The 27137-nt window shown below is 55.6% G+C and overlaps 1 protein-coding gene across 1 annotated transcript; it reads right to left on the bottom strand.

The window, feature by feature from the left end:
• Positions 1 to 1699: 1699 nt before the first annotated feature.
• SLC37A2 (solute carrier family 37 member 2) lies at positions 1700 to 26519 on the bottom strand (the record flags this gene model as incomplete). Its single annotated transcript, XM_079709479.1, has 18 exons — positions 1700 to 2921; positions 4746 to 4810; positions 5054 to 5151; positions 5294 to 5372; positions 5632 to 5705; positions 5878 to 5926; positions 6407 to 6492; positions 6778 to 6840; positions 8322 to 8412; positions 8744 to 8896; positions 9207 to 9244; positions 9794 to 9960; positions 10869 to 10945; positions 11332 to 11467; positions 13109 to 13187; positions 13324 to 13417; positions 13870 to 13951; positions 26461 to 26519. The coding sequence occupies 18 exons, from the start codon at positions 26517 to 26519 to the stop codon at positions 2906 to 2908; spliced, it is 1506 nt and encodes a 501-aa protein (XP_079565605.1). The 3' UTR covers positions 1700 to 2905.
• Between the last annotated feature and the right edge of the window lie 618 nt (positions 26520 to 27137).

Below are 27137 nucleotides of genomic sequence, written 5' to 3' on the forward strand. Positions count from 1 at the left end.
CCGAGGCCCAGAGAGGGGGCAGGTCCTGGGCCTCCAAGGACAGTCAGTGCCCAGAGCTGAGGAGAGGGGTTGTGGGGCAGGGATCCTGGGCCTGGGACCCAGGTGTGCAAGGACCGATGTCAGGGCCCGGGGCCCCAGACTCCTACCTACACCCAGCCTTCATTTCTGAGGCCGGCCCCGAGCTCCCACACGCCCTGTGCATCTCCCTAGCGCCACACTGAGCCGCCGGCACCAGAGAATGTCTGTTCATTTTCCAGTCCCTGGGCCTAACGCATTTAGGGGCTTGATACGCGGCCGTTTTCACTTCCTTCCCGTTCATTCTTCCTTCTGGATGGTCACATTTGTTCCTCCATTGCCACTGGGATTGCCCTCCTGCCAGCCCTGTCCCTTCAGTGCTGGACGAGTGGACGGTGAAGTCTCTCAACTTGAGTCACCCACCCTGGTTTTTTTTCTCCCATCGTTTAAACGTTTCCCTGTTCCTTTCTTATCCCCTAACTAAACAAGCCCCTGAGGGCAGGGCGTGCATTTACACTGACTTGTCTCCCTGATTCATAGCGATCCTCTGAGGGAGGTAACGTTATTACTGTTTTCTAATGAGGAAAAGGCTCGAAGCCATCAGTGGTAAGAGACCCCCAGAAGCTGGGGGGTGGGGGGGCGGGCGAGGGAGCCTGTCTCCCTGCAGGAAGCAGAAAGGGAGTCCAGGCACGGGCTCTACCGTGGGATGATGGCGCCATCTAGTGGCTTCCCTGAGTGCTGCTGGCAGGTAAACCTGATCTTTTTATTTATTTTTGGCTCCGTTGGGTCTTTGTTGCTGCGCAGGCTTTCTCTAGTTGCGGTGAGCGGGGGCTACTCTTCATTGCAGTGCGTGAGCTCTCTTGTTGCGGAGCACGGGCTCTAGGCACGCTGGCTCAGTCGTTGTGGCGCACGGGCTTAGTTGCTCCATTGCATGTGGGATCTTCCCAGACCAGGGCTGGAACCCGTATCCCCTGCAATGGCAGGCGGATTCTTAACCACTGCGCCACCAGGGAAGCCCCAGGTAAACCTGATCTTGAGAGACACATTCTTGAACCTGAGCTGCAGCTCTGCCCTGGGGGCCTGAGGACTTGGACATCCCACTGGCTCCTGCTTTTAAAGCCAGAGTGGGTCTCTGGGCACTTTGAGACTTGCTATTTGTCAACATTGGCGTGTGTATAACCTGTCTCAGCGTGGAGGGATTTGTATCCAGCCCATGAACTGCCCACAGGCTCACCTGCGGGTCCCTCAGTGTCCTCACGACTGCCTCCTCTGGGCACGCCAGTTGCCAGCTCCCCAGCACACCACCCTGTGGCCCTGGGACGCTGCCCCAGCGGCCCACGTGAGCCCTGACAGGACGAGCACGGGCACAGCTGGCGACATCTGTATCTGGGCTAATGGGCAGCTTCAGAGGGCAGACAGAAATGCCAAGTTCTGGCAGATCCAAGGGTTTGGGGCAGCCAGAACACGCGGGAGAGGAGGCCAGCTGCAGGGGCACACGTAACAGCTGCCTGAACGAAGCCAGCAGCACCCTCCCACCTTGCTAGTCACGTTACCCCAGTGCCTGTGCTTAGGCTGTCAGTCCTTTTTCTGTGTCCACTACCTACTCCATTCCTAGAGCACAGCTGGCAAACAGTGAGCACTCGGTAACCACTGGCATTTCATTATCAAAATATTTAATAACATGACTGGTACTTTGGTCATGCCCTCCGCCCCACCCTTCCCCTACAGCACTGCCCTGACAAGCCATCTTCCCTGGGGACACAGGGGGCTGGGATGAGAGCAGGCAAGGGGCCCTCACAGTCGGGAGTGACGCTTCCCCTGCCTTTCCCTAGTCCTGCCCTGGAGGATACGGCAATAATGCTTTAATCAAAATGGGTCAGGAGTTAGAAACAGGATCAAATGGAGGGTAGATGGAGGAGTGCCAACGTGGGGAAACACACGGAGAAAACTGGCTTGCGGACAAAGGGACAAAGAGAGGCCGGGTGGCTCTGAAATAGCCACTTCTAGGTACAGGCTGATTACAGAGGTTCACATTTAACGTGCGAAGGAGAGACGCGCTTTTTCCAGGCCTTGGCCCTGCTGAACCTCTGCCTTCTGTCTTGGAATCTGAACAAGGAGGAGTCTGAGCATATGCCTTCTTGTACCAAAATGCAGACACCACTTAGCCCTGATCCCTTCCACTGGCGGCCTCCAGAGCTCAGGCCTTTATCACTGTCAGCGCAACTGACGCCTTCGGGGCCTTTACAGTTCCTCCTCTCATTCTGCCCCCCCTAGCCAGGACCGTATACTGTGTGGTAAATCACTTGTCTGTCATCAAGGGCTTTGTAGTTAATAGATATTGTTTAATAATCTTTAGGACCAGGCAGCCTCTATGCTCTGTTAGTCCCCAAACAATGATGAAAACCTCCCCTGACGTATTCCCGGCAGCCACGAGACTAGTTACCCATTCCTAAATCTTAAGAATGCATGTCCTGTTTCCAAGTACCCACCCCCCTGCCCCAGGTTAACTATAAAACTGTCCTGATGGCCCCTTGGTGGTGTGGAGCGCTCCCAGACTGCCGTCCACCTGAGCCCGAGCCCGATCCCACCCTGTAAGTGACCCTATACTAAACTGGTCCCTTGATCACACGGAGCTGCCCCCTCAGTTTTTGGTCTCAAGGTGCCTTAGTTCAGTGGGCACTTTACGTCCCCTCTGTCCTCCAACAAGGCCCTTGAGTCTTCCGTGGCCTCAAGCTTGGTGGTCCCCTTCCGGTGGAGAGTCTCCTAGCCCATGGAAGCCTCGTGGGCTGGGCTGGCTGGTGTTGGGCCCGGAGGCTTTGCCTCAGCCATCTGGGGGGGGGCACTGTGGGACCCGGCGAGGGCCCTCCAAGTTTCTGCTGCGCTTGGGTCCTCACATTTCTCTATACCTGCATGAGGAGCAGAGAGGCAATGGAAGAGAAAGTGAGACAGGGGTTAACAAGCTCCTGCCCCAATGGTGGGGACGGGGAAGGCAGGTCCCGAGGGTCCCTTAATAATCACCTTTCATCCCGTTCGCTATAATTAGGGCTCCCTGTCACCTCTTCAGCAAGCAGGGAACACCAAGCCAGAATAATGTGAAAAACCTTACAATGTCTGTACCGCGTTTGACCACTCTGCAAAGCAGTACCACATACCCAGCTTGTCGCAGCCTGAGATCAGCCCTATCAGGTATTTAGAAACGAGCATCCCCATTGGACACACAAGGACGCGGACATTCAGAGAAGGTGCCCAAGGCTCTACAGAAGCAGGTGAGCAGAGAAGTCAGGATTGTCCAGCATTTCTGGTTTCAAGCCCCGGGCTCCCTCTGCCCAAGCAAGTGACTCTGCTTCTCCCACACAGGCCTTCCTCAGAGAAGGACCCGCTGAGGATGCAGAGAGAAGCCAACCCCGCACACCTGGGGTCACACTCAGGCTCTGCTGGGCCTAGCTAAAGGCCTGAGGTATGTTCCATGAGTTCCGAGCCTCTGTTCTCTCACCTCTAAGGAGAACATCTACCTCTCAAGGCTGCTGAGAGGGAAGCCAGTACAGCTAGAGACAGGCTCAGCTCACGCCCAGAGCAGACGCTTACTAGGCACTCATTCTTTTCCCTTTCTGCATCACTTCCTCTCCTCCCAACGTCCCCCCGGGCCTGGCCAGGGGACAGCAGGTGGAAGGAGTACTGGTCACGTGAGGCGCCATCCACTGCTCCCCCTCCAGGGCACGGCAGGGCACAGACTCCGTTAATGCCTCCTGCCCTGCATTCTTCTCCCCCGAACCCGGACGATGCCTTCCTCAAAGGGAAGTTCTTCCCCAGATACAGTGCTGTTTACCATGACCCCAGTGGGCTCTTCCTCACATTTACCATCCAGACCAGGTCCATCGCTCCGGCAGCTTCTCATTAGCAAGAGCTTCCTAAGGAGAGCCAGAAAGGCCACGAGAGAACGTTGCCAACCCCAGCACCAGCCGCGCAGCCCAGCCTCTAGCGCCCTGCCTCAGCCACGGGCCTATCTGTGTGGCCTCCACACCCGCCACCACTGGGCAACAGGCAGAGAGCACAGCAGGCCAGCTTTGGGTTTTGCTCCAGAGGCTTTGCTTGGTAGCTGCTTTTGTCCGCACACCCCAGGCAGAGGGGCCAGATGCCCTTGGTTTCTGAACTTCGGGAGGCACAGACGGCTCAGAGTCCAAGTTCAGAGGGAAAACGATTTCCCTGGAGGCTGCCCCCTCTGTCCTGGGGTCTACGTCCAAAGCCCTATCGCTCTCCCTAAGGAGGAGAGGCTGCTGACCTTCACAGCAGCTCTGGCCCCTTAGGAAACACTTCCCAAGCACCACACTCCGTCCAGACTCAGAGTCTTTGGAACTGGCCCCCAAGGAAAAAGCAAAAGTCAGAAAAATCACACCAGAGGACAGAGGCTTTGCATGCGCTCTAAGGGCACAGTAGTTACAGACTTGAAGAAGATACTCACAAAAGTCACAGGACTTGAGGAAAATACTACCGCGCGTGGGTTAGGGCCACACTAGAGCTATGGAGACACATGGGGATAACAGAGGACAGGTTAGTGGGGCTGGGGGCCAGGCAGGGGTTCCCGGAGCACGGTCAGGGTCCGGCTCCGGGTTCCTGAGGTCTGGGCTGGAGCGAGGCTCAGACTGGTGCAGAGCAACCGAGCGCCGGATCTGACTCCCGGGAGAGGTGGGGCCGGGCAGGCGGGGCTCCGGCCCTCCCTCCGCAGCACTTACCCTCTGTCTCTACTCAGGGATGACCTCCAGGCCAGGATCTCCTTGTACACCAACCGGCAGAGGAGCTGAGGGGAGGGAGGGCGACATCAGCGTGCAGCACGTGGCTGGTCCCCAGCGCTAGGTGACCGCTCGGCTGGCTCACAGTGTCACTCCGCAGGGGTCCACCCACGGGATGCAGGGTGGTTCCGAGCAAAGCACTAGATGGCCGACACTTTGGACCACTTCGGACACTTCGGAACTTTCCAGGGTTCCAGCCCCGCAGGACAGGACCCCTCCCCATACCCATCTGTGCGCCCCAAAGCTCTTACCAAGCAGGCCAGGATGTCGGCAGTGATGAGCATGTAGAAGACGTTGTTCCAGCCTGTGGGGGAAATGAGCCCGGCCAGCAGAGGCCCCAGAGCCGCACCTGTGTGGAGCACAGCGTGAGAGAAGGGCCCTGCACCAGGGACCCTGGCCCTCCCTGCCCGCAAGAGGGCAGCATCCCAAGAGTGCGCCCGAGACCAGGCTTGGGGCTCAGCTGCCGAGAGCCAAGAGCGAGAGTCACAGACCTACGGATCCGGTGCCGTCGATGATGGCCGTGACGGTGGAGAGCGCCTTTGCGTTGCCCTTCAGGCTCTTGTGAGTTCCCTGGGGAGAGAGAGCAGAGTGGGGAGGCCTGAACCAAGAGGCGGCACCGAGCAGGACCGGGACCAGGACCAGGACCAGGAGACGGACTGGCTCAGGGAAAGGCAGCGAGGGGGGCTTGGAGCTGGGAAGAAAGGGGGGCCGATGGCGGATTCTGAAGGACTTTGAGGATCTCGTCTCTGCAGGCGGGGGAAGGGGGAGAGACGTGAAGATGGGCCTGGAGACAGAGGCCCTCGCCAATCCCCAAGGTGGCTCTGCTTACCAGGTCAGCCGAGACAGCAGTGGTGATGAGGGCGTAAGGGCCGTTGACCAGGGCTCCACAGATGAGCAGCATTACTGACGTGGTGACGGAGACGGCCCGGTTAGAGAGGAGAGGCCACTGCCACCCCCAGCCCCAAAGCGGGTGAGTCCCCCGGGCATCAGGCTGAGAACCTCCACTTCCCCGAGCCTCCCACCCATGTCCCCAAGCCAGCCTCGCGGTGTCCCCAAGGCAGCGCCAGCTCCTGACCTATGGAGATGCTGATCCCGCTCTGGCCAACGTAGTTGTACAGGAACATCTGAGAGAGGAGAAGAGGGAAGACAGAGTCACAGCCTGGCTTCCCCACGGGCTGCCTCTGTTAGACTGGAGCCCGGAAGTCTGGGAACCCCAGAGGTGCCCTTTCTCCTTTGCCTTCTCATACCCAGTCCTCTCGGTCTTCATGTCCCAGGGATGCAGGGTCTAATACGTGGTAATCTATCATTTCCCTTTGCCCCCAAAGTCTCCTCTCATCGAACCTCAGTCACTTATTCTTTCCTTGGTCAAGAAGCTCAGCAGCTGGCCTCCCCCTTCTCACCAAGGCCAAATAACCACGAATCCCTTTCCAAAATTCTCAGTCTGGATCTCTTTCCTGTGCTGACCCTGGCTTCTCCTCTCCTGGCCGTGCACAGGGATGTATGTACACACGCAAAGAGACGGGTGTGTGCGTGATGCCCAGGCGTGCACAGACTTCGGCGGCCCATGACACACACACACTTTGCCCTTCAGGTTCTATACGCACCGTGGGCGCAGCCAAGATCAGCATGACGCAGCAGGTGGTGGCCCTGCCATTGGTGTAGTCAGAGATGAGCCCCGCCAGGATGCCGCCTGGAACACAACGTGCACGCTGCCACCCCAGGCACGTGGGACCCCGAGCACTGCCCCATCACTCAGCCAGCACGAACTGGGGCCGGGCACCCAGAGCCATCTGAGTGTCTCCCTCCGCAGCCTTCCCCGCACCCACTGCTCACGGGAAGACCACCTGGGCAGGATGCCACCTTTTCCCTCTGATGCCACCTGGCTAGGTCACATCCCACTGGACCCGTCCCTTTTTTCTGCACCCTGACAGGAGAGGGGGATGCAGCCTAGAGGCAGAGCAGGGCATGGCCTCACCTACGATGCCACCAACATCGAAGAGCGTGGACAGGTCCCCAGACTCCTTGGCACTAAAGTGAACTGTGGAAGACAAAAGCATGTGTTCAGACCTGGGGGCTCAGGGCAGACATCCTGGAGGGCCACCGCTGGGAGCATCCCTGCAGACACCTGGTCCAGTATCATCTTCAGAGGAAGGAGTGGGGGGCCATGGAGAAGTGACTGGCCAAGGTCACAAGTGAGTCTGCAGCAGTTTGGGACCAGATGCCCTTTCCGGCCCCCAGTCCTGTCGGGTGGCCTTGACCTCCCGGAAAAGCCTTTCTATGAAAGCATTGGGATCTGGCCCTGAGGACCCTGTCCCACTGGGGGCACAACTGCTCTCAATGAGCCTCAGCCTGTCCAGCCACATTCCTGCCCTCCCCCTGACCGAGCAGCTGGTCCCCACAGAAGCTTGTCACCTCCATTTGAGGTCCCTGCTTATAAGCAGAGCCAGGAAGGAGGCTTGCAGGAAAATGGGGACCTCAGGTCCCAGACCTCGCCCTAGAATTAGAAAAAGGGACGTCCAGAAGCTTGAATTGTAGCCCAGCCCTCAAGGTTGACTCACACTGTAGCCAGCATCAAGGCCACAGAACAAAGAGTCAGTGACCGCAGGGCTGCCCTGGTGCTCCACCCGCATCGTCGAGACAGGCCCCTCAGATGGAGCCGGGGGCGGGGTTGGGGGGTGAGTTACAGCTTGAGACCTGGCCCTGACTCATCCCCACCGCATCCTGTTCGGTGCAAGGATGCTGCGTGGAGGCCAGCCTCGTCCCTTCCACGGGGCCTGGAGGGAGCCCGGCAGCCCTGGCTGAGTGGTCCTTGGCCCTGGTGGAGCTCTGAGGCTCTGGGGGCGGGGCTGCTCCCTGACAGAGTAGCTCCACGTGTGGAAAACCAGAGATCCAGGACAGGGGGACATAAACATTCTTTTCAACCGCAAGAGTGACCTCTCCTCGTCTGTCCATCCTCGGGCAGGGGCAGAGGCAGGGGAGAGGAGGACCACAAGGCGGGCAGCCCAGCAGACCCAGGCACAGGGCATCAATCCCCCGAGGCTCCCGGCAGCCCTCCCTGGAAGAGAACAGTGGTTACTGCCAGGCTACAGGCAGTGGGGGTAGCTCATCAGGCCCTCTTCCTTGGGCTGGGGGAGGCTTAAGGGGCTCCTGGAGGCACTCAAAAGGCAGACCGTTTCCAGCACCCTCCAGTCCCGCCCATCTATGAGCCAAGCAGCCTGGACGGGGGTTTCTCCTACACCTGAGGCTGGAGAAGAAGTTAGGGAGGATTGCAGAACAGAGCTTTGAGTTCCTAACCCCGACTCAGTGCCAAGGGAGGAAAAGTGGCTGGAATCAGGGACTTGGGGTGGGGGGCGGTGCGTCTGCAAGGTTTAGCTTCCCATTAAAGAAAAAAAATGTCCCTCCTGCCCTAGGAGAGGTTCAGCAGCAATCCTGCCTGTTCCTGGAGTCCTAAGCATCACGTGACAGGCTTCCTCCTCAGAGACCCCTCCCTCCCTCACCTCTTCTTCCCCGGATACTCACCCACATTGAAGATGTAGAGCGGCAGCCAGTAGAGGAAGGTGTAACTGACCAGCTTGGCAAAGAGCAGACACAAGGAGAACTCGACCACACCCTGGGGAGCGTAACAGAGGGCGCGATGGAAACGGGGGCACGACATCCTTGGTCCGTCAGCGGAGCCCCATCCCAGCACTTTCCACCACCCACCGCGCAAAGCAGCCTCGAGGACCTCTCCAGCCTCAGTCACAGCAGTGTGCCTGCGGCCCGGATATGCTGTGTCAGGACGAGCCTCCCACGTTCCCCTCCCCAAGTGGGCCGCCCTCCCTAGGCACTGCATGTAAAGAAATTCTGGAAACCACAGGTCACCCTGAGCATCCCCATCTCCTGAGACCCAGCAGAAAAATCTAGAGAGCCTCTCTCCTTCTTCTAGTCCACAAAAGACTCACCGGGATCCAGAGCGCCCCAAAGAAGCTGATGGCAGCGGGATGAGCACTTGGCTCCTTGGAGCAGGTGACCGCAGACTCCAGGCCGTTCTCTCTGTTAGAGTGGGGTCCATTGCCAGGGTCCTCAGCGTTGTCCACGTTCTCTTCCAGCTCACCCTGAGCAGAGAAGAGCCCTTGCTGTGGGCACGTCCACGTACCACCTCCCACCAGCTGGAGGGACAGCCCACGTGAGAGGTAGGGGCTCCCACGCTGGAAGAGGTATGTGTCCCCCTCCTGGGCTGGACTACCGTTCTGCCAGGCCCGTCAGGCTGTCGGGGAGCCACCCGCGGGCATGACTTTGGCCCTCACCCAAGGGCCTGTGAAGCAACCGTGGGCACACGGGCCCCTCCTCCAACTCCCCAGGCCTCCCTGGGACCAGCCCCCGGGTGGAGTGGAGGGCAGGGATAGGACTGGGGGCCACACTCACATGGTGCTGAGGTGGGGAGCAGTCCACGTCTTCTGGGTCTGAAAGAAAAATCTTCTAAGAAGCTTCCCAGCAGGCCAGGCCCTCACCTTGCGTGGCGTGTGGTCCCCACCCGTCCTCAAAGGGGGTGAGTTGACTTTCCAGCACAAGGGAGCATGGAACCGGGGCTCCGGAAGCCACCTTCGAGGTCTGGGTCTCCTAACAATAAGTTATGTCACTACTGCCTCGTGGACTTTCGTTCTCTTGCTACAAGTGACCGTGGGCCTGACTCCCTGGCCCGTCTGTCAGGGAGCTGGGAAGAGGCAGCAGACGTGGAGAGGTCCACCCCACCTTTCCCTCCTCAGTCTCAGAAGAGCCGGCGTTTGCCAGGCATCCTGACTACACGTCTCACGGGAACGCTCAACAGCCAGGGAAGCAGGCGTTGTTATACTTATGTCACACATGAGAAAACTGAGGCTCAGAGAGGTGGTCTGTCCCAAGTCACACATCTGTGGCTCCAACCCCGCGATCCCACGCTACCAGCCGCCTTCTCCCAGGGCCTAACCGGGAGGCTCGGCTCCGGCCCTGTGAGGAGGGAGGGCTCCACTCACATTCAATGAAGAAGAAGAAGGTGATGAGGCCCATGATGGCGGTGATGATGCCGGGCACCACAAAAGACAGGCCCCACTGCTCATCCACCCAGACGCCGGCGATCAGGGAGCCCAGGATGTTGCCCACGGATGTGTGGGAATTCCAGATGCCCATGATGAGGCCCCGCCTGGAGCGGAGGGAGGGAGGCAGGTAGAGAAGAACGGGAAAAGTAAGAAGAGAAGCACAGGGCTCCTGGCGACCGCCCGACCAAGTGCAAAAAGCTGGCTGCCTGCAGCCTCCGAGCTGAAGGCACCCCTCAGGGAGGAGCGGGAGGGTTTGCTGGTGTCAAGGGAGTGGCAGCAAGGCCGGGTCCCGCTCCCCAGCCGCTCCCTGAGCAAGCACCCTCCGGCTCCTGCTGCCCCAGGGCCCAGAGCCCCAGCGCTTTCTTCTCTTGCCCTAAGGCCGTGACTCTGAAGTCCTCAACCAGGGGTGACTCTGCCCCCAGGGGACATGGGCGCCGTCTGGAGAGTTCTGACCGTCCCAGCTGTGGGTGCGCTAGTGGCATCTAGGGGTAGAGGCTGCTGAACACCCCACACTGTGTAGGACGGTCCCACAACAACGAATTATCCAGCCCCATATGTCAAAGTGCCAGGGTTGAAAAACCCTGCCCTAAGGAAACGTTTTTTTGCACAAAAGCCAGTTCAAGGGAAAAAAACAAAACAAACAAAAAAACCCATATATAGATATAGATATAGATATATACAAACACATATACGTGTGTGTGTGTGTGTGTGTGTGTGTATACAAACACAGTTTTATAGGCTTCGTTTTTGTCTTCACGCAAAATGGAAATTCATCTATTAAGAGGAAAAAAGCATAACTGAGGTTGCAGGTTTGAAGGATCCAAACCTTAGCAATGAGAAAATCAGTACTGCTTTTATTTAGTCACTAAAACATGTGTATCTCGGCCTGTGAAAGTCAGCAAGATGGAGGCAAATTTCTAATCTTTGACCCTGAAATCACATCAGGGGCCACAAGGGACCCACCAGCCCAGCCCCCCAGGCGCCGCCCACCCTCCTGCCCCATCACACTCACTTCCCCTTCCCGAACCAGTTGCCCACGCAGGTCACCACGGAGGGCCAGCCCGTGGTCTGGACGAGTCCGTTGCAGATCTGCACGGAGGGAGGAGGGAGGCGGGACGGGCCCGGGCTGAGCGGTGCAGCCTCTGGGATGGGGGCCCCTCCGCAGCGCACACTACGCACCCCCTTCCTTCACCTGCGTGCACGCACCCCCTAACCCATCAGCTGATTTCTCCTGTGGCCCCAGATCCCCATGGCAGAGACCAGGACTCGCAGGCACCTCCACGTTACCTCAGGGTAACGCTCAGTGCAAACTCACTGAGCCTGACCATGGGCAATAGGCAATGGGAGCCCGCATCGTGATAAAGGAGCACCAGGGCTGGATGCGCAGGGACCTGGGGCGGCTGGGAAGGACCTTCAGCCTCTACCATCTTTCTGTGCCGGGAACAGAGGCCTAAGTGCAAGGCGAAGGCTCGTACCTGGACAAGAACAAAGTACCAGAGCGCGTGGATGTTCCAGAAATAGCCAAGGCCAAAGAGCGAGGTGAAAAGGCCGCTGAGCAGCATTCCGGCTGTAAGGTAGTAACGGAGGGGGAGCCGCTCCCCAAAAATGCCACTGCAGAAGAGAGAGTTGGATCTGTGGTAACCTCTGCTACCTGCGCCCTTCGGCTCTCTACCTCCTATCTCTCCGCCCCCCCCACCCCAAAGCCACTGAAACGACTCTGCTAAGGTGACCACCAGTGACCTGTGTGTTGCCACACGCCAGGGACACCCTCGGTCCTCCACTCACTGGGCTCCTGTGCTTTATTTGACGCTGCTGACCAAGCACCTTGAAGTGCGCTCTCCGTGGCCTCTGTGAGGTCACCGTGGCCCATCTGCCTCCCCCCGTGGCTGACCAGTGCTTCTCATGCATTTTCTCTTGCATCACTTTTATGGTTTTAACCACCAGCTACATATATGTTACACAGCCCAGCTGCATATCTACAGCCCTGAACTCCCCCCCAGAGCTTCACGATCATACCCAGATGCCTTCCAGACATCTTGACTGGGATGCTCCCCAAAACAACTGCCACTCAACAACTCCAAAAACAGAATTCCTCTGCCTCCGCCCCCCACCCTGCCCTGTGTCCTGTGCCCCTCATCTGAGTGGATGTCGCCACCACGTTTGGCCACTCAAGCCAGAAACCACGGGGCTACCTCAGTTTCCTGCTTCTCTGTCCCACCCTTCACAAGCAACCTCCAAGACCTGTACCTTTTACTTACTTCTCTCCAGTGCGTCGTTTCTTTTTCATCTCTATTACTATTGTTCTAACTCAGGCGTTGCTCAAAGCTCAGCTGAGCGATTATCAGATCTGTTCCTTAGTGTGACCTGGTACTCAGTCCTACTCTCCCTCAAATCCACCTTCCGTCACCCTCACAGCGATCTGTCTGACATGTTCATCTGAACATGCCACCCTTCAGAAGTTGTCCTGTGCCCACGGCCTGGTACACAGTGACCTCATTCTCCAGCCCCGTCTCCTGCATTTTACACTTCGGTAAACCTGTTACTTGTCTCCCCCAGATCGTGCTGTTTCACACTCGCCTTTCTCTGCCCACGCCATTCCCTCCACCTAGCCCTTTCTGCATTGCCAAGCCCAGTTCTTCTTCATTAGTTCAAGTGTCATCTCCTCCAAGAAGCCTTTCCTAACCCCTCTTCTCTAATCCCAGCTCACCCTCGGAGCCCCGAGAGTGCCCCGTATGAAGCCACCTGTCTGGGAGCCACCACACTGCTTTATAACTAGCTGCTGATGTTTTCCGTCACTCCACTAGGCCATGAGCTCTCTGGAGGTGGTACCCTGCCTTAGTCATCTTTGATTCCTGGGAAGAAACATCATGCTTGCTATGTAAAAGCCGTGCTGGGGTTTTCCTAGCATCCAGGGCTACCCTTGAAGGACCCCGGTCTAGGACAAACCATTTTCCAGCCGCACCACTGACACTGCCATCTGAGTGAGTAAACTCAAGGACATCCAGGAAAGCCTTTCCAGGGAAAAGAGCGACTAAAAGTGGGAGCTGGCCAGGTGAAGGAGCAGGCTCAGTCACCGTGGGAGCACGCTGGCTACGGGCTGACAGGACGTGTGCAAGTCTTGTCGTCTCATTTCCGCCTGGGGGGGCCCCCAGCTTTTTCCCTTGGACCCTGCTGCCCCCAGGTCGGCCAAGGGGAGGCGGCGGCTCTGAACGGCTCTGCTGCGGGCAGTCACCGGCTCTGCCTCTCTCTTACCTGATAAACATGCCGATGGCATAGGCCACGAGGAAGGCGTTGTCCACCGCCCCCAGGAGTTCCTTGTAGTTGCTGTGATCTGAAAGCCGAAGGGAGAGGCAGAAAGCCGGCTGGCTGCTTGGACGCCCCTGCAGGAAGCCCCTTCCAGCCCCGGCCGACCCTCTCCTGGGTAGGGGGAATGGGCTGTGGGGAAGAACAGCTTGCCCCGCTCTTACCAAATGGGGCCCAGTTGCACCACGTGGTGTCGTTGAGCCTGTGGGTGTCGCTGATGGGCTGGATCATCCCTGAGCAGTTGTGGTGCAGACGGCTCTGGAGAAGCCACGGTGCACAGGTCAGGGGGCATCCTGTGGCCCCAAAGGGAGCAAGCAGCCTCCAACACACCAGCCCCGCTGCCCTCCTCGACCGGACCCCAAGCTCCCTCCTCCAACAAGAACTGGTTCCGGGGGCAAGTGGCCACAGCAGAGCCTCGGTGAAGGGCAATGGGGGTCTACGAGCAGGGTGGACACGGAGCCCAGGGTGTCTGCTCTCTGGCTCCACCCGCAGCCCCCGACACCACCGTCTTGGTGAATAAACCCAGGAAACTCTCCTGGGAAGAAAGAACTGCTGAAAGTGGGACTCTGCCAGGGGGAAGGAGTGGGCTCAGTGACCAAGGTGAGGGAACAAGGATGTTATATGCCAAGTTCCAGACCTTTCTCCGGAAGTGTATTTCTGCTGGGGCCCAGCATTTCCTGCTTTCTTCCTTACGCCCAGGCCAGCCTCACCTTGACGACACTGATGGGCTTCCTGGACATGTGATAACAGGTGTAGATTAAGAAGGTGATCAGCAGGATGAAGCCTCGGTACCTGCAGGGAGAGGTGGGTTAGCAGGGAGCTCGGACCCCCGCCTCTACTGTGTCCAGGAAGCTTCCCACCTGTGCCCATTCTAGCGGCCTCAGAGCCCCAGGACCACCAACTCTTCCACATCAGGCTCCCCTCCAGACACAAGCTCCTTGGGGCAGAGGCCAAGGGGAGGGTAGGAACAGACGCCAGAGGCCAGAGTGCTCGGGGGGCCCTATGTCCCTGCTCCTGCTACTGAGGCCTCCCAACAGAGCTAGCCCAGCATCAGCACCCGAGACGACACCAAAGTACCCCCTCCTGCTCTTACCACTGCCCATCACCTCTGCTTCTCTCTGGCCTCACTAAGATCGGGGTGCCTCTGTGTGTGTGAGAGATGGGGGCAGGGAGGTAGGATTGTATTTAAAATACTGGACATGCTGGAAGCCGGTAGGAGGCTGATGTGGGAGAAGGGTCTATCTTTAAAGTGAGGTGGGGACTTTCCTGGTGGCACAGTGGTTAAGAATCCGCCTGCCAATGCAGGGGACACGGGTTAGGGCCCTGGTCCGGGAAGATCTCACATGCCGCGGAGCAACTAAGCCCGTGTGCCACAACTGCCGAGCCTGCGCTCTACAGCCCGTGAGCCACAACTACTGAGCCCACGAGCCACAACTACTGAATCCTGCATGCCTAGAGCCCATGCTCCGCAACAAGAGAAGCTACCGCAATGAGAAGCCCGTGCGCTACAACAAAGAGCAGCCCCTGCTGCCGCAACTAGAGAAAGCCGGCGCGCAGCAAAGAAGACCCAACGCAGCCAAAAATAAATAAATTAATTTTTTAAATAAATAAATAAAATAAAGTGAAGTCAATGCTGCTCTTAAGCCTAGAACACAGGCGAAACAGCACCTGCTGCAGCCCAGTAGGGGCAGAGCCCAAAACCTAGCTGGCAACGTGGCAACAGAGGGAAAGCTGGTGACGGGACCCAGGTCCTCTGCCCTGGTCCATTCCACTGGACAGAGGGGTCACCCTTTCCATCTGTGGCTCACACATCACATGGGCCTCCTCGCACCAGTGCTTCTCATCCCATGCACTGGTCTGGGGCGGAAAGAACAGCTCAGCCAGGCACCACCAAAGTTTCCACTGCATGTTCCCCCTTCCCCTTCTGCTGAGGGTCTGAGGAAGGGCCTCCATGCCCTCCTGAGTCACAGCGTCAGCTGAGTCGAGTCAGCAGCCGGGAGCCAGGAAGTACATGGAAAATAGACCTCAGCATGGACTCTAGCCCAGGAGAAAGACCAGAGCCTTGGTTTCTTAAAGAGCCCGTGGAGAAGGTGGGGAAGAAGGGGAAGGGGGCCTGAAGCCCCTTCTATCCCTGGGATCCACGAACCAAAGGACCAGGACGCTGGAGGCTCAGCCTGCCCTCTCCAGGGATCTGCCTCCAAACCCCAAATCTCTTCCTCCCAAGCATGTCGTGAAGGCTCCTGCCCGTGAGATGAAGGGGTGTTTCAGCAGATGCTGAATTCAGGTTGGGCTACCAGGGCCCTTCACGCCTGGACTCGTTCTCTGTCTCATGCCCTCCACTGCCTCACGGTTTATCTTCTGAAGAGAATGAAGGCACGCATGCCCCCGCCGTCACCTGGCTCAGTGGCTCTCCATCCCACTAAGAACGAAGCTCTGACTCTTTAGCTTGAATCTTACGCTCCTCTCTACTGCCCAGCCCCTCTGGCTCCCCATTGCCGAGGGTGCATGGGGTGGGGGGAGTCACCAGGGCTTCTCCCAAGGGACTGTCACAGTGACCCTGTGACATAGACAAGCTTGGTGGCAGCAATGTTTTCCACGTGGCAAATGGCTCATGACTCCTACCTCAGGAACTTCCAGAATCTGGTGGCAGGGTTGGGGGTGTCTCTGAGAGAATTGGAGAGGGTGCCCAGCGAGGCTTCTTCAAAGAGCACAAGATGGAAGAAAATCACAGCCCTACAGATAACACTCGCCAGTGTCCTGCCCGGGGAGCTGCTGAGTCTGGAAAAAAGCTGAAAGCTTTGAGGGATGACTCTAATTTACCGTGTAACCAAATGAAAGTTCCTAAGCCTTTTTTTGCCTCCGGTTTCCTCATCAGATGCCCGTGGAGGACAGTGCCAACCACATCTCCCCAAAAGACCGGGGAACACAATGTAACTCTCACCCTAGTCCCTATGTCTCTGTTGGGCCACCTTTACGACTCCCTGGGATCAGCTGGGTCTATCTTGGCTGCCACATGGATACAGCCATTGACCCTGGTGACAGATCAGATCTCCTCTGGGCCTGAAAGATCCCCAGGCCCCACTGAGCCCCCCAGCGCTGACTGTCCTTCCTTGACAGGCCAGGCAGGGAGGCCCAGGCTGCAACTCAGCCATGCCGAGCCCACACCGAGCCCACTCAGGAGCCGGTCAGAGACGATGAGGGATCAGTGTCCCACCACGACACTGCTTCAGCTCCAAGTGCCAACACCTGCCTACCTCAGATCACCTGCCCTGGACTTTCTCCAGCCTGTGGTCCCCAGTGTTCTTCCTTATCTGCCTTCTGGAGTCCTGTCCCTCCCAACCTTGGGTGGCAGAAGCTATGACGGCAGGCACATCCAGGCCCATTTCTGACATCTCGATTCTCTCTGGCAGAAACAGGACTGCCTTCCCATCCACATCCTCCCATGTGCCAGGCACTGTGCTAGGGACCCAGAGAAACGGTAAGAGAGGCCTCTGCCCTCCAGGGGCTCCCAGGTCAGCAGGGAGACAAACAGAATTGGTGCGACAGTGCCATAGAAGAGGGCAGCCCTGCATGACACGGAAGCAGGGACACCGAGACCAGCTGGGATGGGAGCAGTGTCAGGAAAGGATTCTGGGGGTGAGGCTTCCGCCGAATCTTCACAAACAAGCAGGAGGTGGCCAGGTCCACCAGGGCTGGGGCGGGAAGAGGCGGCAGGGAGAGGGAAGTACATGTGCAAAAGTGCGGAGGCGTGAACAGCAATACCTGTCTGGGGAACTCTGTGTAGTCAGGAAGTCTGGAAGGTGGGACTGGGCCAAGCATGGGGAAGGAGGGAGGGGACAGGTCATGGAGGGCCTAGGGGGAATGTAGACTGTCTCCTGGGGTGATGGGGAGTCACTGAAGAGGGGTGGGATTTTCTAGGTCAGAGAGTTCTGGACACCTCCCAGGCTGAGCCAGATGAAGACCCAGGGCCCTGCCCTGCTGACTAGTTTGGGAAGCTCCAGACAAGCTTCCTCGCAGAAGGTAGGGCTGGTTGCCTCTGCCTCATCCATCCTGCCAGCCACCCTCCAGGGAGACCCTTGGTGGTACATTTCAGGGAGCTGGTGTCTATAAGAGAAAAGAGCAAGGACATGGGAATCAGGCGAAACCTGATTTCATTCCTTACCCCTGTTAGTGGTCTGCAAAGTAGCGTTTATCACCTTTCTCATAGGGCTACTGACAGGCTGATGAGACGATGCAGAGGACAGCTCTTACATGTTCCTCAGACCCAGCGGGCCCTTAAAAATGATAGCTACTACGACTTCAGATTTTGAGGAAGGAAAGCTGGAGGGAGCGGAGGCAGCCCGAGCCGCTCTGTTACGGGAGGTGAGCAGGGTGTGGGTTAGCACCAAACTCCTCCGAGCGTTGGAGGTTCCAGGCCCTGGATTTGCCTGTAAGGTAGGGATTTGGAGGCCAGCATGGCCACGCCTCCCACATGCCTAGTATACAGAGGTGGGCTAGAGGAACACAAAGATGCCCCGAAGCTACCAGTGCGCATGCGGGAGCCTGCAACTTAGCAGAGGTCCACAGTCATGCTGATCTGCCAGATTCCAGCCCTGTCCAGAAGCTTGGCCTGACCTTTCCCTCAGCTCTAACCCCATCCCTCAGTAGAAAACCTGACACCCAAGATGGCAGGAGAGTCACAGTGAGGGAGGCACTGGGGCAGAAGGACCTCAAACGTGCTGTGCGATGCTAGGATGGGCACTGGCCTCCTCTGGGACTCCCTGCCTGGACTGCAGCACCATGGCGGCATGAGCCCAGAGGGGCACAGCTAGCTGGGCAGAGCATACTTGGGGCCTCCCCTTAGTCAAGTCCTCCTTCTATTCCACTCTGGCAGCTCTTCTGAGAAAAAGGCCAAGGTGCCATAGTTCAAAGGGGACTGGGGACATGGGTCCGGTGAAGGGCTGGGCTGACACAAAGGCTGTCAAACTCACAGTAGCTCACAGAGAAGATAGCTGACGTGCTCCTGCTGCCTGTAGAACCCGCAAGTTTCACTTCTGCTTTCACAAGCCCTTCTTGCAGAATCAAGAGGCCCCAGAAAGGGAGCGGTGGGGGGCGGAATACAGTCGGGCTTTGCCTAGCTTGCCCCAGGGCAGCTGCGAGGGGGAGGGATGGCAGCCCAGGTGCTGGCCAGGCTGGGCAAGCAGGCCAGAGACCCGGGAACGTGCATGGTGAGGCCCACAGGCTGTTCCAGGCAGGGTGCCCACCCCATGACCCTCTAAGTCTGTGTTAGCAAGAGATGGTACTTTTAGACTCTCACCTCCCCCTACACAGCACTGGTTACTGAGTAACCAAGTCAGATAGAGAGGTGGACTAGCTATCTCTTAACTGTTAGCTGACAGTCCAACTTATTCTTGCAAATGAGCATGCTAATAGCTTTATGGACCTCATTAAGACTCTGCACTAGAAATGCTTCTGAGGTAGGGACAAAGAACAATGTCTGCCAAAGCAGCAACAGATAACAGACAACAACCCCAAAGGACATACTACCACCACCACCATTACAACAACAGAAAACAAGAAATAGCCCAGCAGAAGGATGCTGAACTTAGGAGACAGTGGAAAGAGGTCCCTTCTCTCCAATGTCTACCCAGTCATCCCCTGGTCCCTGCATCCCCCTCCCTGCTCTGCAACCACATTGCTGATGGTGCTGACAGCCCCTATCCCCACGGCAGGCCAACAGGGAATTAAACTCCCTCACTGACCAATCCCTACCACGTCCTGCCTCAGCCCAGCCCTTAAGCCAAGTCTGGGGCAGCTCATAGATGTCTGGGGCTACTCAGGTTGGCCACGGGACAGACTGGGCTGGCTGTAGCTGCAGGTGACTTTGGCACTTGCCCAGAGGAAAGTGCCACTTGGTGGCCTGTCCTTGGACTCAGCAGATCTGAAAAGGAGAGAGGGCTGGGGACAGTAAGAACCAGGCCAATGGTGACAACGCCATCACCCCACCCCCTGCCAAGTCCTCCACTGCCACTGGGACACATCCTGGTAGGGAAAGGCCAGCCTGGAACAGACAGCACAGGGCAGAGCCCTGAGCCAGGCCTTCCGCTGACAAGATGGGATGGGGACAGGCCAGGTCTGGGAGGGCCTCTGAGAACAGAGGAACAAAGCCCTCTTGGGGCCGAGACCCAGCCTAAGGACTCCTCCACCTGTTGCCCTTCCTCCAGATGGAACTTGGGCATTTGCTCAGAGACATCAGGTTGACACAGGGCTCGGCCCCAAGATCCTTCCCAGAGAAGGGAGCCATTGGCTAGTAGCACAAGGAGGCCGGGGCTTTCTAGAAGGAATGAGTAGATAAGATAATGATCTTTTCTAGGAGAGAGGAAAATATAGGCTAGATTGCTTTGCCTTGAGAAGGAATCCAGGCAGGGGAAGCCTGAGTGCTCAGGCAGAACGAAAAGACGTGGCTTTTAGCTACAGCATGAGGTTTCGTTTAGGTACCTGGAGAAACTCTGGAAGAGTGTGAGAGCTGGTAGGGCTTGGAAGAAGTGGTCAGTGGGTAGTTGGTGGTCTCTCTTCCGAAGAGCGGCTACGCAAAGAGCACAGGTGGGAGTGCGTTGATGGTGGCGGGGCCCTCCTCCCCAGGGAGCTAAGATGAGGACTCTCCTCTCGGGATTCCCTGGAGGCCTAGCCCATGGCTCACCCTCACCTACTCCTTCTCCCCAGCATGAAGGACCCAGGGGACGAGGCATGAGCCAGAGGGCAAAACGAGAGTGATACTGCCCACCCCGCGTCCACCCCGCACACCAGTCTGGGGACAATCAGATGGGGGCGTTGTGGGCTGTGGGGACTCCAACCCTGGTGTCTGCCCCCAGTTCTGGTGTTACTTCGGGACCGCTCAGCTCTGACCTCAGCACTCAGGTGGTACAGCTTGACTGGAAGAAGTAAGGTCTCGGCCATCCATACAGACCATCCCCAAACCCGGGCTGCCTTCTAGACCAGTGCGTGGCCCCTGAGGCCGACCGCCCCACCCAAAGCCAGGGAGGTGCGAGTCAGTCTGCTCTGTAAGGAGGGAAAGAGGAAACCGCGGAGAGGAAGAGGAAGCAGAAGGCGGCTGGGGGAGAAGACAGCAGTCATGTGTGGGTGGGGGAGGGAGCCACGCAGGGTCACATGCTCCACATGCTCTTCGGGGATCAGCCTGAAGAGCCCGAGGAAGGGAAGGGGGTGGGGACAGGGACAGTGGGCTCAGCCCTCCAGATCCTCCACCAGGCTCTCTCCTTCCTTCTGGGAGCTGCCTCTCACCATCACCACTCTTTTTTTTTTTTTTTTTTGCTGTACGCGGGCCTCTCACTGCCACGGCCTCTCCCGTTGCGGAGCACAGGGCCCAGCCGCTCCGCGGCATGTGGGATCTTCCCGGACCGGGGCACGAACCCGTGTCCCCTTCATCGGCAGGCAGACTCTCAACCACTGCGCCACCAGGGAAGCCCACACCACTCTTTTTAAGGAGCCCTTTCTGCTGCTCTTACCGGGCATATCTGGGCAGTTACCAGGAAGAGAAGGAGAACAGGAGAAAGCTACTTTGCAGCATCTGGGTCCCTGGTCTGAGGCCATGGCAGAATAGGGAAAAGGACGTTAAACCAAAAGAGGCTGCGTCTTAACTTCTGGTTCTGTTACTGTGATCTTGGGCGAGCTGTCTCACCTCTCAGCCTCAGCTTGAGCTTCTTTTAAATGAGATAGTAAACTCCTGTCACATAAGGCTGCCCTAAAAACTAACTGAGATAACATTTCGCCTCTCAGCCTCACTTTGATCTTCCTTTAAATAAGGTAGTAAAGTCTTGTCACATGAGATGTCCATAAGGGTTGATGAAATGAGATGTAATGGATCTGGCAGCAGGACCTCAGCAAACTCCTGCGGGCGGAGCCACTGGTCCCCGCTGCAGCCACCAGCCCGCCTCGGCCTTTGCGGGCTTGGGGGAGGGCAGCGAGCTGGGAGTTTGCAGCCCCTGCTCTCCTGCCTGCCCAGCGCCCCACCCATTCCTGCTCATCCAGCAGGAGTACCACCTGCTCCTCCTCCCACAGGCTCCTGTCCTCGAGCCCTGAACTACTCCCTCCCCACAGGCCCCATGAAGCCGGCCCAGCCCCATAATCAGCAGCCATACTCATCTCTCTGGCAAGATGCCCATGTTGCCATCTGTCCCCAGACGTGCCCACACGGACGCTGGCACAGAAGGCAGGGCACCGGCCAGGGCCAGGGCTGGGGAGGACTCAGAGGGGCTGTTGCTCCTGTGAGGACACTGCCTGACCCCGGGGGCTCTGATGGGAGAAGGAGGGGCAGTGCCATCCTCCTGGGCAGAAACTCCTCAGTCTCTGCCTTCTGCTTGCACACCTCGTGCCGCCTGCCTCTGAGCCTCCTGTCCGGGGACCGCGCCTTCAGGCCCCAGGCTCCCACCGGCTGCGGCTGCACGTGACCAGTGCTGACAAGGCAGGCTATGTCCTCACTGCTGTGCCTTCACCAGCTCCACAGCTCCACTCAGAATACCTCCAGGTCCACCAAGGCAAATGCTACCTGTTCCTCCTGATGAAGATGAAACCCTCCCTCCAGAGAAACACACAAGCACCGCACAGTTACCAAGTACTCACTGCACTGCCAGGCACTGGGCTAAGTGCTTTAAACATCTTCTCACTTAATTTCACCAAAACCCTGGGATAGAGGTACATTGCTATTTCCATTTTAAAGACAAGGACCTGGAGCCTTAGAGATTTAGCGATTTGTCTCAAGTCCAAAGGCTATGTTTCCTTTTCCCCTCCCACACTCTAATCAGGAGGAAAGACCTTGGGCTTGGAGAGTCTAACTAACCTGGATTCAAATTCACCTCAGTTACTTACTAGCTATGCGGCGCTTGACCAGGTACATAACTGCTCTGTGCCTCATTATACCCATATAATGGGGAATTAGGTGGGGAAACAAATAAAGACCTTGCAGCGAACCACAAACACAATGCCTGGCACAGAGCAGTAGGAAACGCGAGTAGAAAAATAGTCAATAATTAATGTTTAGTCAGTGCTTAATATGAGCCTGGCACTGATCTAAGTATTTTACCTGCTGCATCTCGAGACAATCTTTAATCCTCACAACGACCTGACGAGGTAGGTGTTACAAGTATCCTCACGGTACAAACAAGGAATCCAAAGCTCAGGGCCAGCCCACCCTCTGGTGTCCTGCTCCAAGACTGTCTGCTTTCTTCACTTCTGCTTAAAAGCCCTCCTTGGGTACAGGTGGAAGCAGCAAATTTGATAATGAGAGTACACGCCCTCTCTCCAGCTTGATCCTTAATTCCGAGAAAGTAGGACCGTGTCTTAATCATCTTTGTAGGCCTCCCAGTTTAACACAATAATGTGCCTGCAGTAGGAACTACATTGACGTTTGGTGTTTGTTAGGAGTCCAAACCTCCATGCATCAGGGAAGAAGTAAAAGAACACTTATCGTGTGTGTGCCCTCCATCAGCCCCGGGAGGTCAAGAATGCTTATGGATCACTTTTGCCTTCAAGAATCCACCTGACTTTCACCCACGAGGGAACTGAGTCTCAGAGAAGTTAACTACACAAGGCACACAGTGGTGAGAGGATTTCAATCCGGATCTGTCTTAAACCTGGGAGATGTGGGAGAACACAGTGGTTGGATTCACACTTTAACAAGTGTGTAAATGACATGTGTGTCTGTGGAGAGTTGTGCTTTCCTGAGCTCTTCTAAAATGCTGGAGTGGGACAGGCTGTTTACAATGATCCACCCTCCCTGCCCCTCATTTTCTCTGAAATATAAGTTACTTTGGTTAAAGGGTATAATTAAAGTATACAAATAAGACTCTACTAGGAACAACAGTGGCAGAGAGATACAACTTTGAATATATATGGTAATGAGATGTATTTTTGTTTATTAAGGGAAAAAAAGAGAAGTAGAATATTTTACTTATATAAGTATCTCAGAAATTGTTTGCTGTGTGAGAAATTTCTAAAGGTTTCTCAATGCCCTCTTGGTCCATGATCTGTTTCTATGCATCAGCATCCTGGTGGTGCTTTGCCTGGTGATAACAGTATAATGTTACCAGTCATGATTTCAGCTATGATTTAAAATGTTACCTGGGCTGCAACCTTACTTCTTTAATTTGAATCTAGCATCTTCTAGGTCAGTGGTTTTCAACTGGGGATGTACATCAGACTTTCCTATGGAGTTTTATTAAAACATAGATGTTTAGGACTTACTCCAGACTTACTAAATCTCTTAAGTCAACATTCTTGGTATCTCCTTGTATATTATGTAAATTATGTATTGGGGTTTTTATATATCTCAAGATTTTTTCCTCTATAAAAATTATGCTCATCATTTTTATAAGTCAGATATAATGTTCACTGTCTTCTTTGAAATTAGCCTTAGTGTGTTTTTAGACATTGTCTAATTTTTTTTTTTTGGATTGGCTTTATTTTGTTTTACATACCTCAGGGATAATCAGACTTCCTTGTTAGCTGCATTTTTCTTGTCATGAATTCTCATCAGATCATTCACTTTTGAAAATTATCATTAATCAGTTAATCCATACCTCTTTAGGTCTCTGTCCCTTACAGATAGTTTTTGTTCTACTCTGATGCTCCCTAACGGCTGTGCAGTCAGCTATAGGCCAAAGGTTTTATCTTCAGCCAACAAGAACTGTCTCAGAAAAGCACAGGACCAGGTACATACTCGTGGGTACGGACTCCTGATGACATCACTCAGATATCTTTAAGAACATACCAGTGGGCTGTCAGGATTTCCAAAACTCTTCAGCAAAGAAGCTGACCTGTTTATGAGGTTGCGAACCCAAGATTCAGCAGAACAAGAATTAATCACTTAGGGCTGAAAGAACTGATGAGGAATGACTGTCACTTATGTTTGGAATATTACTGACGTTGTTATAGTGTTCAATCTTCTGAATATATAAGAAAGCCCTTTCTCTTTCTTCTTAAGCTGTCTGCAACCCATAACAATTTAGGAGACCCTGTTTTTGTAAACTGAAACATTTGTAAATACCTTATTCTCCCTGCCTGAGCCCTCGGAATTCAGAAACTTTTTTTGAGTTTTCTTGCTTTTTATAAAATATGGTTATTTGCAAAAGTTCAAAAAGAATTTTTTTTTTTTTTTTTTTTTTTTTTTACCAGAACATATTAGAAAACTTGGTTTTACAACCAAGGCCTTGCCTGGAATGTCGTACTTGACAATGATGCTCATTTAATCAGATATTGCTGCCACTTTTAAGGAATTAAAGTTGACCACTGGGTTCTGGCCTTCGTGTTATCCAAGAGCCAATACAAAACCCGCCTAAGAAAACTGGCTTACTGTGTTCCCTTACACACAAATCAGGAAGGTCACTCCCTGGCAGGCCCAGGAAACTTAGGATATTTTGGGGGCCTCAAGAAGAGAGAAATTTGCCTAAATTTATAGGTACAGCAGGTAAAACCTAGTGGAGACAGTTTCTTGGCTTGGCTTCGTAATCTCAGAACAGTAAATAATAGAAGGCTTTTAAAAGTCCAATCCAAGATCCCTTATGAAAACTTCCAGCAAAGTGAACTTAACAAGGCCTATATAGTAAATTATGTATATAGATTATCAGATCAAATCTAATGAGACCAACCCTATTTTGTGATCAAGAATAATCTTTCTTTGAGATTATTTTTGATCCCAGCAGGGCAGACTGTAGGGAAAAAAATGTGTGTTTCTCTGGAAAACTGTGCATTGCCCAGAGGACACTCCTCCAAGTTATCTGATTCTTGCCTTTCACTGAGCTTGAATTCCATGAAGTGGTAAGTAACTGATAAGTCATATAAAATATGTCCATGAACTTACAGAGTTTCAATAGTCTTCCCTCCCAATCAGTTTTGCCTCAATATGCCTAACTTATAAATGGGGGCGTTCTTTGTATTCTCTCTTTTCAAAATGGTGGTAAAATATATGTAACATAAAATTTAACGTTTAACCATCGTAAAGTATGCAGGTCAGTGGCATCAAGTACCTTCATATTGGTGTGCCGCCATCATTACCATCCATCTCCAGAACCTTTTCATCTTCTCAGACTGCACCTCTGTACCCATTAAACAATAACCCCCCATTCTCCCCTCCCTGGTTTTTCTTCTGTGCCAATTATAACATCTTCTGGCACCCTCATTATGAGTGAAATAAAATCTTTTTAACACATGTTCATTTTTATATCCTTACGAGAGTCATGATTTTATCTTTTTCTGAAAAGTATCTTTTAAGAGTCCTAAACTCAAAAAGGACCAAATAAATAATCTAAATGAGTGAGGAAGGCTGGGAGTGTGAGGACTGTCCCCAGTGAGGGCTGTCACCAACTGACCATCCTGAGTTGCCCAGGACTGAGGGGGCTGGGGATGCAGGATTTTCTGTTTTAAAACGGGAACAAGCTGGTCATATTAAGAGCTTGTACCCCATCTAAAAGGGGCTCCTACTTCTAATGATATGATTGGGGAATTTAAGCCTGAGGCTGCTACATCAGAGAAGCGAGGAATCTGGCTATTTACGTTGTTTTATAATTTGTAAATGATGGCAACTACCACAATATTAAACAAAACAAAAACACTGTGCAGACCAAGCAAACTGCTCCAGTGTGGCCTCTGATGAAGAATGGGCTGAAAGCCCTCCACCCCACCACACACCCCCTGATCCGCGGCCTCCTCAGGCCTCCTTGGTCAGGAGGAAAACTCCTGTGGAAGCCGCTGGCCCGCAGCTGCTGCCGCTCTAATCTGAGACGCATGCCCTCCCGGGAGGGTGTCTCTCAGGGCCCAGAACCCCTCAAGGCAAGCTCCCAGGACCACTGGGTTCTGGCCTTCGTGTTCACCAAGGGCCAAAAGAGACCAAAAGGACCACTCGACAACTCCAATGGCCACTTTTTCAGCAACTCCGCCACGCCCTGACCTCGGTTCCCTAGCCTGCAAGCCCGGCTCCCCCGGGTGCTCAGCGATAAAAGAGGCGCTCTGAAGGTCTCCCCGGGGGCGGGTTGGGGGGTGTGCGTGCCTGGAGGTGCGGATGCAAATTGGGATCGGCGGAGACTCTCCTGGGCAGCCTCCCAGGGAGGGGTCCTGCGGAGGCGGAGCGAGCTAGGGCGTGCGTGCCACCCACCTCCCCGCCGACCGGCCGGATCCTGCCAGAACCCGCTGCCGCGCCGCCCCCCGCCCCCCCAGCACGCTGGGACGCCCGGCCGCCCGAGTCGGATCCGCCGAACCCGAGGGAGAGGGAGGCCGTCCTGGCCCGACGCCCCCCACCCCGCAGGCCCTCTCACCAGCTGTCCCTGGAGAAGGCGCGGAGGAACCAGACTCCCGGCGCCAAGGGAGACCGCATCTTGCCCGGCGATACCCGAAGCGAAGCCGAAGCAGAGGAGGATGCAGAGCTGGGGCACGCGCCCCGAGCTGGCAGTCCCCAGAGTTTAAATGCCCCGCCGGCCGGCCCGCCCCGACGCCGCAAACCACGACCTTTAGCCCCCGCCCCCTTGCGCCTGACCGCCCTCGGGCCCGGCCGAGCGCAAAGCGCACGCCCAATGCCCATCCTCCGGCCGGCCGCGTGCACGGACTTTTCTCGTGCTCAGCCTCCGGGCTAGGGACCCGCAGCCCTCCGAGCCTCTGGGGCCCCTCCTTCGGCCTGCGCTTGTCGTCTCACTTCCCTCCGGGGAACCGAAAGCTGCGATCCCAGACTCAGTCAGCTCTGTCGGCCCTCAGCTGCTTCTGCAGCTCCTTCCCATCCTGATTAGCTGTGGCGCCGACACAGATCGGGAAACTGAGGCAGGCTGGAGGGCCAGCGTCCCACAGGACGCTGATTTGAGTGCCAGCGCCCCCTGGGAGCGTAGGTGTCCCAACAGGGACTTTCTGTCCCACTCAGATTCCAGATCACGCAGTGAGCCAGACAAGACCCTACTGCACCTCGTCCACGGAGAGACTGACACCGCCGCCCCGCCTCTACCCC

Source organism: Hyperoodon ampullatus (assembly GCF_949752795.1).
Source record: "Hyperoodon ampullatus genome assembly, chromosome: 7".
Lineage (NCBI taxonomy): Eukaryota > Metazoa > Chordata > Mammalia > Artiodactyla > Ziphiidae > Hyperoodon > Hyperoodon ampullatus.